Source organism: Lampetra planeri, chromosome 16, assembly GCF_965212315.1.
Source record: "Lampetra planeri chromosome 16, kcLamPlan1.2.h2, whole genome shotgun sequence".
NCBI lineage: Eukaryota > Metazoa > Chordata > Hyperoartia > Petromyzontiformes > Petromyzontidae > Lampetra > Lampetra planeri.
The window spans coordinates 10,701,989-10,721,165 of record NC_136122.1 but is presented as its reverse complement, the minus strand read 5'-3'; the positions used below and the strand labels follow the sequence as shown (position 1 = coordinate 10,721,165).

The following is a 19,177-nucleotide window of genomic DNA, read 5'->3' as shown; positions in this document are numbered from 1 at the left end:
GAGGGAGAACAGGTTTGAGTGCTTTTTGAAAAAAAGTGCAATTTGATAATCAAAGGCAACATACGAAAGTATAAAATTGTCCAATCATTAACACGAACAGAAGATGGAACAAAAACATATACAGATGCTGGGAGAAATGCAGCTCTGAATTACACCCAGAGACAGAAAAAGGAACACGTGACTCAAAAACGAAATGTAAATTAGGAACATCATGATAAGAAAAGCAAGATGGTTTGAGTATGAGAAATTGCTGAGAGGGATGAATGGCCTTTGGCTAAGACTGGTGACAGAATGGCAGCCAAAGGCGAGAACGCAACTGAAATGATGGTCACCACAGAGATGAGATCAGCTCATCTGCAGGAGCGGGAATAATTCTGGCATTGTAAGACCATGAGAATTGGCTTCAGTCTGGGAAGGTCTTTAATCTTTTCTATGATAAAGAGGTCGTTCAATTACTTGTAAATTTATGCACCTGCTGTGTTCATATTTACTTTAAGCTCAGGCATGTATGTTGTCTATCCGTCGATCATAAGAAAAAGACACGCTTGTTCATAGATAAGTTATTTTAAGTAAACAGTCGAGCACCAGTTGCACAACTCTAAAAAGACTTCAAACGCTGAAAATACTATATTTTCAGCGTGGCACACGTACTGTAACCACAATTGAAGGGTTAACTTCTGCAAATGAAAACTTGATTAACGTTAAAAAAAACCTCGTCCATAAAGTAGGATCTGATTAAAAGTTAATAACTTAAGTGGATGAAATGTGAAGATTATACAAAACCATCGAGGGTAGATTGCCAATGAAATGGAACCCTTGTGAGTTCACTACAATAGGCGATTGTTTTCTCAAGCCACGTCGAGCTGAAGGACCTCAACTAGAGGGGGCCCGAGAGAGCCTCTCTATAGGGCATATCAGAGGTGGGACAAAGTCATTGTTATGCAAGTCCAAGTCGAGTCGCAAGTCATCAAATTCATGACTCGAGTCTGACTCGAGTCCAAGTCACATGACTCGAGTCCACATCTCATAGGTGGGACAAAGTCATTGTTATGCAAGTCCAAGTCGAGTCGCAAGTCATCAAATTCATGACTCGAGTCTGACTCGAGTCCAAGTCACATGACTCGAGTCCACATCTCATAGGTGGGACAAAGTCATTGTTATGCAAGTCCAAGTCGAGTCGCAAGTCATCAAATTCATGACTCGAGTCTGACTCGAGTCCAAGTCACATGACTCGAGCCCACATCTCATAGGTGGGACAAAGTCATTGTTATGCAAGTCCAAGTCGAGTCGCAAGTCATCAAATTCATGACTCGAGTCTGACTCGAGTCCAAGTCACATGACTCGAGTCCACATCTCATAGGTGGGACAAAGTCATTGTTATGCAAGTCCAAGTCGAGTCGCAAGTCATCAAATTCATGACTCGAGTCTGACTCGAGTCCAAGTCACATGACTCGAGTCCACATCTCATAGGTGGGACAAAGTCATTGTTATGCAAGTCCAAGTCGAGTCGCAAGTCATCAAATTCATGACTCGAGTCTGACTCGAGTCCAAGTCACATGACTCGAGTCCACATCTCATAGGTGGGACAAAGTCATTGTTATGCAAGTCCAAGTCGAGTCGCAAGTCATCAAATTCATGACTCGAGTCTGACTCGAGTCCAAGTCACATGACTCGAGTCCACATCTCATAGGTGGGACAAAGTCATTGTTATGCAAGTCCAAGTCGAGTCGCAAGTCATCAAATTCATGACTCGAGTCTGACTCGAGTCCAAGTCACATGACTCGAGTCCACATCTCATAGGTGGGACAAAGTCATTGTTATGCAAGTCCAAGTCGAGTCGCAAGTCATCAAATTCATGACTCGAGTCTGACTCGAGTCCAAGTCACATGACTCGAGTCCACATCTCATAGGTGGGACAAAGTCATTGTTATGCAAGTCCAAGTCGAGTCGCAAGTCATCAAATTCATGACTCGAGTCTGACTCGAGTCCAAGTCACATGACTCGAGTCCACACCTCTGGGGCATATTGGCCTACTCTTCCACACTGGTCATACAACTTGAAAGAGGTGGGACTACCCATACTTTACCACAACCACTTACGACGTGCCCATATTTGTTCGGAACACCCATGCAAACATCTCACCAAAAGGCTATTGGTAGTTTTGGGAGTTGTACGCCCGTCTTGTGTATGAATAACGATGGTAGCATTGTAACTCGTCGCTTCCTTTGCAGAACCACCAATGGAAGTTGCGCCACCTTGTGTCCGCGGCTCAGATGTGCATGCTTGGAAACGAGGGACAGAAATAGAATGCATAGATTCTAGAACATTCGAGGGTTAATTACATTCGAACTGTTTTTCAAAAAAAAGTGTGTTTAAAGCATGGCACGTGGCGAGATGTCATGATGCATACCTGTCAACCCATACGGTTTTGCCCGTATTCTTGCACAGGGAAATTGAGTTACCAGGTCCATACGGCGTACAGCCGTTTGTGATGGGACTTGATAGGACGAACGTTGAGATTTATAAAGGCATGGGGTGACCAATAAGGTCCGAATTGGCCTGTAATGAGGTTAGGCACTGATAAGGGGTTGTCAGGTATGATGGTGCCAGGTGGTCAAGAAACTATGATGGAGTGGCAGCCAATCAATACATGTTGCGCGTGGGTTAGCTTTGCAACTGTGGAGATGAAGCGATGAAATCAGATCGCTTGAAGGTGCCGGGTGGATTATTACACGGCTGGATCGTGAGAGATAGCGTTGGCTCGGGGTCGCCTTCATCCAGCCGTGGTTGACCTTGGCTGATGATAATTATTCTCGAGGGATGAAGGAGGGGTTTCCTGTGAGCGATCGTGCAGTGCAAGAAAGTCCCACAGTAATTGTCGCCCTCTCGTGCTGAATGTGTGTACAGCGCCGCTGGCATGCAACGATTACCGTTGCAAGCGGTTAAAATGCATTATTATTTCAACTTATATTAATGGAATTGTGTGTGTAAGACTCAATTATGCTGGTTCCATGCGCACTTCACGCGTTGGTTTTTTCCTCATTTGGGATAATTATAACGAGAAAGTATAGACAATAAATGAGGCAGTCTTGAGAAGACCAAAGATAACGCAAACAATAGACACACTTTGCCTTGCACACTACCATCACTAGGACATTTGACGTGCAGTATTTCAATCGTGCAAATTTGTCCCCCCCATCCGATGTACAGGAGGAGCATGCCCAGGAGCATTGCGTCCACCCTTCGGATTAGCCTCTCCCAGAGGTGTGGACTCGAGTCATGTGACTTGGACTCGAGTCAGACTCGAGTCATGAATTTGATGACTTGCGACTCGACTTGGACTTGCATAACAATGACTTTGTCCCACCTATGAGATGTGGACTCGAGTCATGTGACTTGGACTCGAGTCAGACTCGAGTCATGAATTTGATGACTTGCGACTCGACTTGGACTTGCATAACAATGACTTTGTCCCACCTATGAGATGTGGACTCGAGTCATGTGACTTGGACTCGAGTCAGACTCGAGTCATGAATTTGATGACTTGCGACTCGACTTGGACTTGCATAACAATGACTTTGTCCCACCTATGAGATGTGGACTCGAGTCATGTGACTTGGACTCGAGTCAGACTCGAGTCATGAATTTGATGACTTGCGACTCGACTTGGACTTGCATAACAATGACTTTGTCCCACCTATGAGATGTGGACTCGAGTCATGTGACTTGGACTCGAGTCAGACTCGAGTCATGAATTTGATGACTTGCGACTCGACTTGGACTTGCATAACAATGACTTTGTCCCACCTATGAGATGTGGACTCGAGTCATGTGACTTGGACTCGAGTCAGACTCGAGTCATGAATTTGATGACTTGCGACTCGACTTGGACTTGCATAACAATGACTTTGTCCCACCTATGAGATGTGGACTCGAGTCATGTGACTTGGACTCGAGTCAGACTCGAGTCATGAATTTGATGACTTGCGACTCGACTTGGACTTGCATAACAATGACTTTGTCCCACCTCTGGCCTCTCCAGCCCACGCCCCGCCCCCACACTCACCCTGCCCTCGTTTTCCCCCCCACCCTTCTCACCTATGAAAACCCTTGTCAAAGCCATCTCTTCGGCATGCCTCAGCAACTGTTTTCGCTGTGGTGGCTCCCACCTGATGAAGGACGCTTGTGTTGCGCCCGAAACGTCGTGTTTTAATTTAGTTGTTTTCACTTTTTTTTATTTTTAATTGTATTATTTTATTATTATTTTCTTCACCTACGTGACTTTACCGAAAGAAACAAAGAGTATAAACAATAGACAGCAAACAAATAATATCGATGCTGCTAATCCTGCATAATGCACGGACATAAGTAGTACTAATCACATACCTGCATTTCCCATAAATATGTTAAATTCCGCTTGATATGCAAATTATTTTGTCAAGGCGCCCCCCCCCTTCCAACCCAGCTTATATATATGCTCCAAGCACGTGTGCTGTTTCATTCAGACGCTGTCGCCTCGACAGACCTGGTTTCACCTGAGGACGGCTGCTTGCGTTGTGGCCGAAACGTCGTGAGAATTATTTTATTATGTTTTATTTTTATTATTTTATTACTTCCCTTCTACGTGACTTTACCGAAAGAACCAAGAAGAAGAAACAAATAATAGTTTGGGCAGGATAAACTAGATGCAAAGATGACATAGTATGAATAAGACAGGCATAACGAGACAGAACAAACGAGATACATGGAGTACCGAATTATACAGGCATTGCAAACAGTTTAAACGAGACAGTACAAATGAGACAATGCTAACGACACATTGCAATTTAACACGTTGTAGGCTCTCGCGACCAATATCCATAATAGGTGTTGATTTTTGTTAGATCGCGTAAATATAAATGTGTCGTTAAACCCGCCACCACCCGACACGGAGAATCAGTAAGGTTTTTCACGTTAACAGAACGTGGCAATTCATAACTAGTACAGCACACCGGTGTGTTGGTGAGTACATCCACAACTTAAAGCTTTCGTGACTGCAGGAATTCATATTCTTGGGTCTTTCGGTAAAGTCACTTAGAAATGGTTAAAAGAAAATAATAAAAAAATAACAGAAAACTACGACGTTTCGATCTCAACGCAAGCGGTCGTTTCTTTGAAACCATCTTCGTGACTTTACCGAAAGACCCAAGAATATACATCCACAACATTTACAATTAGAGAACACAGTACAGTACAAAGAATCGAACATTTTACTAGATCTTGAACGTAGTCAAGACGCAAAATGCGACAGTAGGTGGTGGGAGTGAATTTGCGACTCGCTTGCAATTCACGCGATCATAATTTTACATTGAGAAGAGTGAAAGCCCTTTGGATTTACTGTGGTGTCATATTCCATTTGCACAGAAAACATTTGGTTGGCCAATGGCTGTTGATGATATAATTACACGTACATTCGTTTCCTTTATTTATAACCGGGTGAAGGCCCGTTGAGACCACAGGCGTGCTTTTCAAGAGACGAGGGTTTAAACAAGGATAAGCGCATGAAGCATAAATCTAAAATGCAGATAATGGCAGTCACTACATTTCCAACACATTTTTTATGATCAGTCATAAATATAATCAGCAATGGATTGACAAAGGGCTGTAAATTACTATCATAAATACTTGCAATAGATCAATACAAGAGACAAAACCGGTGGTGGATGTGCTAGTCAGTATATTGTTATCAGAAACACGTGCACTCAAAATTGAATAATTAATGACAGTTTCCAACTTTTTTTTATCAGTGTTATCATTGTCACAAATGTTCTAATACAAAGGATAGTTGGATTTATTAATGGATGGTACACCATATGCAGCAAATATTAATACACTTTAAACCAATTTACAGACATAACAAATAAAGCAAAATCGTAGTTTGGCGATCCACTCAATGGCTTCCTGTGATGTGAAGAGGATAAATGAAGTGGCCCCCGCAATAGATCTTCGTGGGCAGGTTGATGCGATATCGTCCACGCTCTGGGACTCATGGCCACAGTCGCACTTAGAGGCATCCCTCATTTTCCACTTGTGAAGCGGGAGGCCGTATGCGCTGTGCGGATTCGGTTGAGTGCTGTCCACTGCGTTGGAGGGAGATTGAAGCCAGAGACCGATGCTGTTCGGTCAGTGGTCAGGTGTTGGATTATTTAAACTATAAACCAAACTATATACTCTTTGGTTCTTTCGGTAAAGTCACGTCGTGATCTATTAATTTTCTATCTACGTGACTTTACCGAAAGAACCAAAGAGTATGGATTCCTGCAGTCACGAAAGCTTCAAATCGTTTGGCTATCATTGTTGGCGACCTGGCTATCATTTTTTTGGTTCTTTCGGTAAAGTCACGTAGAAGGAAAATAATAAAATAATAAAAATAAAACATAATAAAATAATTCTCACGACGTTTCGGCCACGTCGTGAGAATTATTTAATTATGTTTAATTTTTATTATTTTATTATTTTCCTTCTACGTGACTTTACCGAAAGAACCAAGAAGATGAATCCCTGCAGTCACGAAAGCTTTAAATCGAAATTTAACTGGCTATCATTGTTGGCGACCTGGCCAACAATGATAGCCAAATAAAGTGGCTTATCACGTGCAAATGTATATCAGCCAAATATTCCGGAGCACTCCGAGAAACATCCACGCGATCACGGGGAGAACATGCAAACTCCAAATATACAGCAGGCGTCAGGGTCGGGATCGAACCTACGACCTCCTGCATACCAGGCGAGGTAGTTAACATCTCGTTCATCTGGATCATGGGTTGTTGCCAGGGGAGGTGATGACAAGCTACCTTATTACAGATAAATTCAGACCTCATTGATCACCCCGTGCCCTTATAAATCGCAACGTTCATCCAATAGGAAACCAAAAGATAAATGCGAGTTCAAGGAACTGCAAACAAAAAACCCAATATAAAATGGTATAAACCAACAGGATCCGTGGTAAACATTTTAACAGCGGAATATATTCACACGTGCTCATTTTCCCAACACAATTTTAAGATTCAGCGTATATGTTCATATCAAAATAACTCTAAATGTGTGCATTCAAAAAGAAAAAATCAACACGTGCATTTCATATTCCAACAAAGGATGAATGTAGCAAGATGTGTACGTCCACTACTTATTTCCCGAGTGCATAATTGTTTGCTCAATGGCCACTAATTATACATTTGAAAATATCTACGGTGGATAACTTTGTAATATGAATTTAGGATGTTGGTACAATTCAGTATCATTTTACATAACATTGTATTATTTCAAATATATCAGATCACGGTCTATGATCAACGCTTAATCATAGGCAGCATGTTGTCCATGCACCCCCATGATACATGAACAATAGCGCGATTCAAAGTGGACAATTGGAAGTGGAGAACAAAACATGACACATTATAACCTGTAATCATGATCACAATGCACAATGGGACTCAATGAGGCCTCTTTAGAAACCCAAGAAACCTAAATTAAGTAATTTGCATAAACACGCTTCCGGATCCGGGCGTGAAGAGGCTGTTAACAGCGCGCGGTGAAAAAGTAGTCCCGTAGACTTCTCCGCGTCGTACGAACCGATATCTTCACGGGGGGCATATTTGCAAACACGGCCGTCGTCGACCGAGACCCGCTCGACGCCTGTGTCGTGATTTCACCTTTTTGATTCTCGTTCGGACACAATCTAAGACAACGCCGGTGTATCCATCCGCGCTACCACGTCCGCCCGCACGGCCATTTTGGAGTGGCGGTGGCTCGTGAAGGCGAAGCCTTTGGCTCGTTGCGCGATATTCCTTTAGAAACCCCCATTTCTTCCTCCTTTCCCCCTACATCATTTAACAACTAGAACAACAACGACAACGTCGTCGTCGTCTTGGAGAGGGCAACCATGACGCAGTACCTCCCTCCGAACCTGCTCGCGCTCTTCGCGCCCCGCGATCCCGTGCCGTTCCTGCCGCCACTGGCCAAGCTCCCGCACGAGAAGGTGCACAGGCAGCCCTACTCGGGCATCGCGGTCTACGTGCATCTCTTCGAGGTAACGAAACAAACAAACTCTACGACGAGAACCGTTCATAGCCGTGCGAGCTCATTTCGTCGTGAGTCCCGAGCTCACGTGGTTTTTTTCGTCTCCATTTCATTCAATGGGTAGGCCATGGTGGAAGTTGTTTTTTTGTGGCCCACGTGGAGTTTGAGGGCCCTTCACCCCACAGTTCCCGCCTAGCTTAGGCCAGCAGCGATGATGCCGTGCTTGTCGTGTGTGTTTTGCGGATTGTAAGCGGTGTGGAGAGGGTGTTGAAAGTAAAACGCACTTTTCCTAGCGTGTGCCCCGTGTGATGGCCATCGCAACGCTACAATTTGCGTTGTGATGGCCGTCGTCGTAGGCCGCTTGTTATGGGTTGGGCTTTGTGCTCGGGGGGCGGGGGGGAAACTTTGCTCTTAAAATCAAGCTGGTTTCTCGCGTGCGCACCTACCGCAGGTTAAGACGCACTCCAACGTTGGCTACTAACTACAGCACACACAGTATAATACGGTACAACAATGTACAGCGATTTGTGCTTCGCCTATAAAAAAAAAGTCGTGCATGGCAGAGTCGGCAGTGGAGTTTGTCAAGAAGCTCCCCAACCCAGCACGTGGAGGTAGCGAAACATCAACTTTATGCAGAACTACGCAGTTACTCCACGAATGCATCGAGGAGTTGTCCTGTGTGTTGTACAGACATGTTCTGCTACATCTTAAACGCCAGATCTAAAGTAAAGTTACAAATATAATTCATAATGGATTGCAGCAGCGATATTCTTATTTCGGCCAACAATGCTGCTGTTTGGAATTATGATTACCCTTCGTCTGCTTCATGGATTGTTGTATCGCAAGACCGTCTACAGATGGCGACAAGCCTGCTTGTAAGTCTTCATGTAGCATTGGGTAGATAAAACAGGATAAATAAAGGCTATGATCGTTGTCAACAAATATGCCATACGGCGATCACGTTGCTCCCTATATTATATTTATCGTGTGTTTACAGCCACGGCCATGGGGGTACATGTGCAGAATTGTTTTGCCAAGACGTTGCTGACGTATTTCATTAACCAAGTTGGTGATTGCGCTTTTAGCACGAAAGCCCCCGTGTCAAGACTCTAGAAGGGCCTGAATTGAGATGTACCATTGGCCAAGGACAGCCCAAATACTCTGTTTTTAAGATGTTATGAGTTAGTTCAATCAAATAATTCCATTACTCAGGAAAACCTCAATATGGCTTAAATACCTTTTATGGAGGTAGTTCTGAATTGGAATAAAATGGTTCGTTCCCAAGAAAGCCTCACTTGGTCTCAACTCACTTTTGCACCTCCAATTAGTACAGTGCAAAATGAGTTCTACATGCAAACGCTTTTTCAGGGGGGGTAATATTTGGTCATTCCATTAATTAGCGCCTTGCATATGGGAGGAAACTGGAGTAAACTATCCACACAGAGGGTTGCACTCAAAGTTGCACACCGATTCATCTTATAATTAATTATACTGCCAGCTCGTGGGTGCATTTCAGCCCAAACCTACAACACCTGGTATTTACAGGCAGTCCCAAAATACCAACTATGCCTAACCCTGTTTTGCACGTGATGTTCAGTAGTGTTTGGAGTGGTGTTGTGTACGCCCCCTTTAAACCATGGTGATGTTTCTGCCATTAATTAAGAATTGGCCAAAACTCCCGATACAGTACCCTCCTAAGGAGTTTTGAGACCCAGCAGAGCTCTTCATGATAATGTCAATGTGCTAATGCAGGACCTTCCTGAGAGTCTGATTCCTGGGGCCTCTGCGCTGGAAAATTCAATGAAAAATTAAGCCCTGGTCTTAAGGCGACGTGAAGCTGGTCTGGAAAAAAAGTCAGATTCATTACCCTCAAATAAAAGTCATGACTGCGCAGGGCTTTTGGATGAATAGCTTCATAATTAGTGACATGGCTTCTTGCTGCTTGAGCCTTAAAGCGCTGGTAAATGGCTAGTGGTGCAAGATAATGGACTCCAGGGTATTTTTTGTTAAGCGATTGCATTGAATAAATTGCATTCAGTTAAAGTGTGCTTTTTTCAAAACGGGGGATCGTTAATATTGGCTCCCTTATCTCCAAAGACTTGTTTAAAAAAACATTTTGATGGTAGCATGGAAAACGATCAAAACATTACCGTCCAGCGGGTGATGGCAACATTTATCGTTACTATTGGTGTAGATTTTACATTTAAGGAGAAGAGCATTGACTAGAAAGTAGTCGGACATTTTTATCAGGTGTGAGGTGGGACTCATGGACACTCAAAATGCAACAAAATGAGAAGTGCACGTAGAACGTGAATTGATTAACGCTTGGAATGTTTTTGAAAGAGGAACACAGGTCATGGAACAAACACAATTTGGATATGTCATATTCGACATTTTAAAAAGTTAATTTGGGCGGGAAACATTACTAGTGGATTGTGTGCAGATCGAGAAGACTGAAGGAATGGCAGACGAGCATATGCCCTTGAAAACAGCCATTTTGCAGATCGAGTAATTAATTCATTTACAGGGTCGAGAAGGATTTTGGCATAGCTGGACTGAGGGATGGCGAGAGAGTATGAAGGCCGCCATCTAGGCATGGATTGGCAATGTATCATGATTAGGAAAAAGGATTTGGTGTGGTTGAGGTAGCTCTGAAAGTGATTTCATAGCCATGTTTATTGCACCAAACTCTTAAAAGGAGTATTAAACGACTTCTCTAAATAAAGTGTATTCGGTTCGTTTTTGCAATCCTGCGAGCTTTGTGCGTGTGAGCAAACTAAACTTAAAGATGTGTTTCATCCATTCTGTGCAGGATCCAAAAGATGCACCACCCCCAACCAGAGCCGAGACGAAAGAAGAGCGTATGGAGAGGAAGGCACGTACTTTATATTTGTTGCTGTCCGTGTCGTGATATATATAATTACGGATACAACTGCACTAATTTTATTTAAATTTGGTATTACCTTGTATTTATTATTGCTAAAGTATCTGAGTCATGTATTTTACATTGTTTCTTGTCATGGTAGTATCTAATATGCATTTAACATGAATGTACGTGTTGTTTGTATTATTTAGAGACGTGAGAAAATTGAAAAGCGGGCACAGGAAATTGAGGAAGAGCTGAAATTATGTGAGTAATCTAATTTTCTCATGAGTTTTTCAACATAAAAGTCAATGTTTATCACCATCTTCAATAAATGACATCATTTATTATAACTTATGGATCAATTACTGATTTGGCCATTGAATGGCCACATAACTGTAGAACCTTTATTCACGTTGATCTGCGGGGTGCTGTTCATGGATCCTGTTATCTGCGAATATCAAGAGTCTCGGCCGATGAGGACAAATGCAGACAATGAGATAGATTTTCCACTAATTCCAGTTGATGATGGCCACAGGTAACAGGAATCATGACAGGTAACAAGGGCCAAGCATTCATTCGCAGACTGTCCACGGATATCAGGAGTTTAGCGCGGTCTGCCTTAACATAAGTGTGAGCCTAAAACCAGGCAGAGTAAAACGCCAGGTATCGTGCGGAATGGCAATTTGAACCGTTATTGTACCTTGCGTTGCATTAGACAATGCTGACATAGAAAGCATATCAATAAACTAATGAAGAAATAAATTTTAGGAACTATTGCAATTCATATTGATCAGCACCACTATCTCTATTGTCTTTGCACTACTGAATAGATTTTTCATTGTCAATCTATCATGAGCTTTGGACGCCACAATCTATCTTGCTTGGACTGATGGTGCTCCCCCTACGTGTGGTGGCCTTTCTGGCTAAGATATTCATCGTCCCATGTACTAATGCACAGCCTGACATAGAGAGCGCAGACTGCTGCAGAATATTGTGTTCTAGCGCCTCCATAGGACACCGCTCAGCAACAGAATATATCAGTGGTGTAATCAGGCCGTCATCTTACATCAACTCCCTCACCATCAATGTGTTGTCATCAAATCCAAGCCAGCAACCAATGGATGTGGGAATTAGGAATTTTCCACCAGGCTGAATTATTTTGTGCGCCATGCACAGGAGGAATAGTTTTCAGCCACTAGTGGGTGTTTGACCTCCAAATTTTTTGCAAATAACAGGAGTCGGCAGCATCAGACTATTTTACATACTGTTGATAAAATGCTTGATAAGATCATCAGATAATGGTACTATATTGTCATGACTGTTCTGCAAAATGGCTGTGGATTATAAATTCACCCACTGATAATAGGAGTTTTTGCAGACAGGTTCCGTGCGGATAATAATACGGGTGCAGATTAAATGAGTTGCATAAATGTATGCCAAAGAACTATTCAATTTTAATTTAACTGTTGCTTTTATTTCATTTCAGGGGATGCTCACACCGACACAAATGTCCAGGGAGATGCGTTCAAGACCCTGTTTGTTGCACGCATTGTAAGTACATTAAAACATTTAACTTGTAATGTCATGCTTAACCATTCACACGTGGATGCAACGATGAACAATGCATTTCTTTTCATAGTATTTGATGTTGCACATATTTTAATTAAACACTTAATTTTTCTGAATTGTAACAAACATTGTCTTCTATGTGCAGAACTACGACACTTCAGAATCAAAGCTACGGCGAGAGTTTGAAGTGTATGGACCCATCCGAAGGGTAAGTTAATTTTAGCCTTCGATTTAAAGCTTTCGTGACTGCAGTGATTCATCTTCTTGGTTCTTTCGGTAAAGTCACGTAGAAGGGAAATAATATTTTATTATGTTTTATTTTTATTATTGTATTATTTCCCTTCTACGTGACTTTACCGAAAGAACCAAGAAGATTAATTTTGCCATCGTTACATTTTTACCACCTTCAGGAATGATGGTTTACTTTTTACAGAAACCGAACGTGAACTAATCAGGTGTGTCTTCCATACAGATCACCATGATTTACAACAAGGTGTCTGGAAAGCCTCGAGGGTATGCCTTCATTGAGTATGAACATGAGCGGGACATGCACTGTAAGTACCGCATGCAAAGAAGCCTGTGTTGAGATGCATCGAGCACATTTACAATACCATTTTGCATGTGTGTATTATGATGACTCGCATATGCTGAGACGATAGTATGCAGTTTTAACAATCGTAGAATTTTCTAGCCACCAGATTGTTTTATTTGCAGGTTTCCTTGTTCTACGCAGGTAAGTTATTGAGGCGAATCGCACCCTGTGGGGTACGATCAGATGCCATTGTCTTGTGATAAAGTAATTGTAGTTAGACCTTGTAAAATAAAAGTAATGATCTGCCAATTCATGTATGCTTAGTGAAATATATGTTTGGCTCCTGACCTAGATATTAATTTTCTGTTATTTCTGTTGTCACTGCAGCCACCATTGTGATGGCAATGGTCACTGCTGGCTTGCAGCTGATGCTAGTGCTGCCCCTAACATCTCGTTGTGTGGTTGGTATATGGGTTTGTATGATGGTAAGACCTGTCTCCACCACAAAGGTTAAAAAAGGCAGGTGTAGATTGGCGCTTTACCAACCAATTGGCTCATTTTTGTAACCCATCATTGATCTAACATAGACGTTGGAAAAGTGTCTTAATGCCTTGGGTGTGGAAGTCTCCTTTTTACTTTAGCTATAACTTTTGTCTCTACAAAGTTTATAGCGTTGGAAAGCTTAACTGTAGGATATAAAGCTGATGGTTTTCCTGTGAATGGAAGTGTTTTGGGTATAAAGTAGTTTAAAACTTAAACTGGATATTTATTTTTTGCATAGTCTGGCTGGATAGTTTGGGCTGGGACGTCTGTATGCCTTAATGTTTGGGAAAGGTTTTCTTACGAGATTTTAACATTGCAGACCCGTGAGTTTGGCTAAGGGTTTGATTTAATTTTTTAGTGTTTTTGTTTAAAAGTTAACGTAACATTTGAAATAGCCATATTTAGGATTGTTAGTCAACATTTAGGTTGGTTTCGTGCATTATGGATGCTGTGAAATAAGGTCTTCAGCCATAGAGTATAGTTTGCAATACTTGATAATACACAACTCTCTCGCACATAGTATAACACGTAGCTTCACAGCTCACACTTGTAACATTCAATATACATTGGTCCATACAAACTTCCTCAAACATGACAATTGAACACGCACATGTTAGCGCACGAGTTTTTTTTTTACCCGCACGCATAATCCCCACGTCGCAATAAATAACACTTAATATATTGTACAAGCATTGGCTAATTAAATACACTTTATAAAGTGAACGTGGCAAAAAAACACTACTTAGAAACACTAGACACTGAAAACACAACTTTCAGGTAAGGTCGGGTAGGTATAGAACGTGGCGGCAAACTTCGACGTGTCCCGAAGATTGTTGAAAGGCCCGAAATTGAACTCGGCAAGATAGCGGATCTGCAGGCTCTCTGTTTGTTGTAAGTAAACGAAGGTAAATCGACTTCGTTTAGCCTTCCTGTATTTAATGTGCTTTCATTTATTTTGTTTTTAGGCTAACGGAGTGGATGGAAGTCTGTTTCCAGTGTTTCCCCACTGCAAACTGAAACCAAAAAAACTTAATCTCTTAATGCAACAATTGCAAAATAAGAGATTTGTTCCCCTTCTTGGCACGTGAAGTGTTGCTAAACTTAGCCCAATTGCTTTTCGGCCAGCAACAGAGTAGTGTGGGAAACTCTGTCCTTGTGTTGCGGTGGTTGTGCTGTGAGTGAAGCCACCATTGTTACGTGGCTATGTGGCATGAGTGTGGTCTCAATGTGAGCAATTCTGTGCACCTAACGTAACTTTTTTCTACAGAACGAAGCCGAACATTGTTTTTAAACGTTACGTGTACATGCTGCTTAATTTTGTTCTTGCAGTCGTCCTCTGGAATTTCATGAAGACCTGTCGTCAGAACACAACGATTTATTACAAAATATATAAATTATATGTTAACATTTGTTCTTTTTGCTCATTTGTTGCAATGCCCTTATTTGTGGGCAATGGTTTTGTTTTAGCTGCGTACAAACATGCTGACGGCAAGAAGATCGATGGAAAACGAGTTCTGGTCGATGTTGAGAGAGCTCGCACTGTGAAGGGATGGCGCCCCCGTAGACTTGGTAAGTCAGTGTGTGTGCGCTAAACTTGTAATTTCACACTAAACAAAGCAGTTCACAAAGGGGTGCTAAAGAACCGTGAGAGAAAAAGTGCTGCTGCAAAACAGCCCAATTTTTCGTATAATGGTGGCAATTTTAAACTGGAAAAATTCTTGAGTACTGTACTTGAGAATTTACAGTTTTTACAACCAAACTGCTGATACTTGGGCATTCGGCTCCGGTGTCTGATAACATCCTAAGACATTTTTGGGTTGACATGTCATGTTCCATATTGCACTTCTGTGAAGATGCTAGTCAGCAAGTGCATTTTGGAATGTGACATGTTGACTCCAGTCATCAGCTTTAACTTGGGGGGGGGGGGGGTGGGGTGTTGATGAGAATTAAGAATGACACCTGCAACTTAATGTAAAACAAAAATGTTTAAATTTAATCTGGAAAAAATGGGTCCACAAATGGGATTAAAATCCGATTTTTTTATTTTAAGTGACATGTCCACGTAAGTATTGTGATTTTGATGATCCGATGATATTGTGTCTTTCAGGTGGAGGGCTTGGTGGAACCCGCAGAGGAGGCTCTGATGTCAATATTAAGCACTCTGGTCGTGATGATATGCGCCACAGTGAAGAAGGGTAAATGCACCATTTTTGCTTGCCTAAAAATATTTTTTATACGTTTTTATTGCAACTCAATACGAGCCTGATACAATACACCAATCGCAGGGTGGGGGGGGGGACAAACTTCACGTACAGCAACCCAATTTCGGCTGGACAGGACCCTATGTAGAACAGGGTTTTTCAAAAAAATGTAAGTTTCTCTAGAGCTCACTTTCCTGGGAAATTGATTTATACATGTAATCGAACTTGATATATTTATAAAAAGAGTTCAAAACCTCGATTATTCATTTATAACGTAATCATCGAAGAAATGTGTACATGCTATATAATAATAGCCGTACATGGTTTCAACTGAATTTTTTGTTACAGCACACGGGAACGAGATCGCGGAGAGCGAGAACGAAGAGAGCGGAGCCACGAACGGGTTCGCGAGCGCGACGGGGAGCGGGAACGCCCCGAGAAAAGCAACACTCGAGAGCGTGACCCTCCACGCGAGCGAGAGCGCGACGCCCCCCGCGAACGGGATGCTACACGCGACCGTGGTGGCGAACGGGATAGGGATAGAGATCGGGAGCGGCGACGCAGGTCCCGCAGTGGCGGGGCTCGCGAGGGCCGGGAGGAGCGCAGCAAGGATCGCGATCGTAAGAGGCGCAGCCGCAGCCGTGACAGGAAGCGAGAGGAGAGACCGGAGGGCGAGGTGGGCGTAGAGGAAGGGCACGCCGGAGACTTGCCGCACGAGGGAGCGGACAACAAGGAGAATTTTGCAGAAGGCACCGAAGGCAAGGCAGAGATCGTGGGTGAGGAGGGAGGCAGGGAGCGCGATAGGGAGCGCGATCGCGACAAAGATCGCGACAGAGAGCGAGAGCGTGGCGAAAAGGGTCGCGATCGTGAGCGAGATCGCGATCGCGACAGGAAGCGCGGTCACAAGGATAAGGACAAGGACAAAGACAAGGAGAGAGACCGCGAGAGGGATCGCGAGAGAGGTGGAGGCGACCGTGAGCGTAGGCGCGATAGGGATCGGGACCGGGAGCACAGGCGTGATCGCGATCGCGAGCGGGGCAAGGATGCCAAAGAGGAGAATGGTCAGGCAGCCACAGGTGGTAGTACTCAGGAAGCGGAGCAAAATGATGAGTCCATGCAGTCTGAGCCACCCACTGAGGCATCGCAGGATGGCTACCAGCAGGTGGATAAGTTCATGACCGAAAATTACTAGAATGACATCGTCGAGAGCAATATAGCAAGTGAGATTCCAAACAATGTTCACATTTGTGATGGTTATACCTTAATGTCATGAGTGTGCCAATAATTCTGAAGTGCTTGTTATGTTCAAGAGTAATGCATATTGTTTTACTCCACTACATAGAGGTACAGGTAAGTTAGATGTCTTTTTAAAATGACTTCATAAGGAAATGTACATGTTCCAATTGGCTAGGTTTTGTTTTTACTTTGTTTTGTCAGTATGCAATGATAACTGCTTGTTGGTGGTGTATTTGATTTTTTTCATTTTCTGGATTAGTATTTTCAATAAAAGCTCACGCAAAAATGTGCTCCTGTATTTGATGAAATTATAGTTGGTAGATGCTGATATATAAAATGAAACTGTTCGTTGCTGTTCTGCGGAGTGCTACAGCTTTAATAAACTGAAGAAAATTGTGGTTCCTCTGTGTGGCACTTATAACAGTGCAATGGCTCTTGTACAGCACTCAAATATCTTGGAAATTTAAAAATATTGTTAAAACCAATTGAAAATCTGCCCTGAGTAAACCTATAGTTTAAGTAGAGAAAGCTGCTGTCATACCAGATCTTGGCAGATATTTTCAGTTTGTAATATTTTGCCTCTGTCCTTGAGCATCCAGCTTATAGGGTAAATTCCATTTGGGCATTATAAAGTCCAAATGTTCGTGTTAATTGATAAGACTTTTTTAACCTGTTCTCTAAAGAACTTTGCAATACTGACCATATCATTAGGTGGTACATAAACTTGTGTTCCAAATTTTTATTTTATTGAGAATTCCAGGTCCCATTTATTGATGTGCGTTTAGTTTCACTCTTGTTAAATCCTTTAATGTATACACACCAACACCTTGGTGACTGTATCAAGGCTTGGCCACTAATTGTTGAGTACTTCACAAAAACGTGCAAAAACTTCCGGTTGTGGTTTTAGCATTTTCTATCCAGATTTTTCAGCTTTTTTCCTTTGCTGTCCTGTCATCTTCAACTTGTACTTTACTTTTTTGGGAGAGCTGCAGCCCATCCACTAGCCCATAGTTTTTTTTGTATGGTGTCTTATGAGCATGCACCTTGTATTTATGAATTGCCTTGAGCATTTTACGATCTTTTTTGCCACTTGCCCAATTGTAGCGCAATTATGCTATTAGACAGAAAATCGAGCACACTACTGATCATCCGGTTTAGTTGAGGCCAACTTTGAACCTGGAATCTCGGTAGACTGGTCAAAAAGAGCTTCATAGCTCATCGGATTCCTCCAGGATAACGATTCCGTTTCAGCAGTGTTGTGCTGGGACCTCGGAATATAATAAAAGGCTACCCCAACGTCCCTCCATAGCAGAGCTGCTACCTGAACCCATTTATCACGGCCAAACGTCCTGCGTTTCCTGGGGGAAACGTTTCCGTAATTGCTTAATACTTCAGAGGACGAACGCCTTCTGGAAAGCATTTCAACGCACGTGCAGGATTTTTCTTAATTTTGAACTTTTAAAAATGGCAAGAGATGTCAGCATGGGCATTTGGTAGGTTTGTTTTCAACACTGGATTGTACAAGTCTAGATATCATCTCTGCCCCAAAACAGGAACCGTTTAAGCAACAGCTGTTGTGTTAAACCGTTAAATATCATGTTTCTCATTCATGCACGTGCTGTTTGCCGGCATCTGTTCAGTCCAGGGCGCACAAATGTGGTTATGTGGCGATCAACACTGCCACATCCCCTAGTGCTAATGCTATCACAACATTCACTCCTATGTTAACCTAATTACTGTTTACTTTTCAAGTTACATATATTTTGTAGATATATAGAATGATATCCAACACATGTCGAGCAAAACCTTGTTATTAACATCAGAATAACGTCCCACTGCTGGACAAAGGCCTCCCTCATTTTCACATCTTAATGTCCTTAGTATTGTCCAGTAGTAGCATGTGAACTGTGATTTAATCTCGCTGACATTTTTTCTGCCGTTTTCCGATGCTTTGACACTTGTATTTACCAGAGGTGTGGACTCGAGTCATGTGACTTGGACTCGAGTCAGACTCGAGTCATGAATTTGATGACTTGCGACTCGACTTGGACTTGCATAACAATGACTTTGTCCCACCTATGGTATTTACTCTGATCATTCAATGCATTTAATACCGTACTCTCAGTTAATATGTTGGGCCATAACAAAACAAACATACACTCGAATAACATT

The 19,177-nt window shown here is 42.5% G+C and overlaps 1 protein-coding gene across 1 annotated transcript; it reads left to right on the top strand.

Annotated features, from left to right (window-relative positions):
- Positions 1-7,535: 7,535 nt before the first annotated feature.
- Positions 7,536-17,403, top strand: SNRNP70 (small nuclear ribonucleoprotein U1 subunit 70). Its single transcript, XM_078601554.1, has 9 exons — positions 7,536-8,068; positions 10,871-10,933; positions 11,134-11,188; positions 12,411-12,475; positions 12,639-12,701; positions 12,966-13,047; positions 15,036-15,137; positions 15,676-15,763; positions 16,118-17,403. Exons 1-9 carry the CDS (start codon positions 7,922-7,924, stop codon positions 16,959-16,961), a joined length of 1,509 nt encoding a protein of 502 aa, XP_078457680.1. The 5' UTR covers positions 7,536-7,921; the 3' UTR covers positions 16,962-17,403.
- The last annotated feature ends 1,774 nt before the right edge of the window (positions 17,404-19,177 follow it).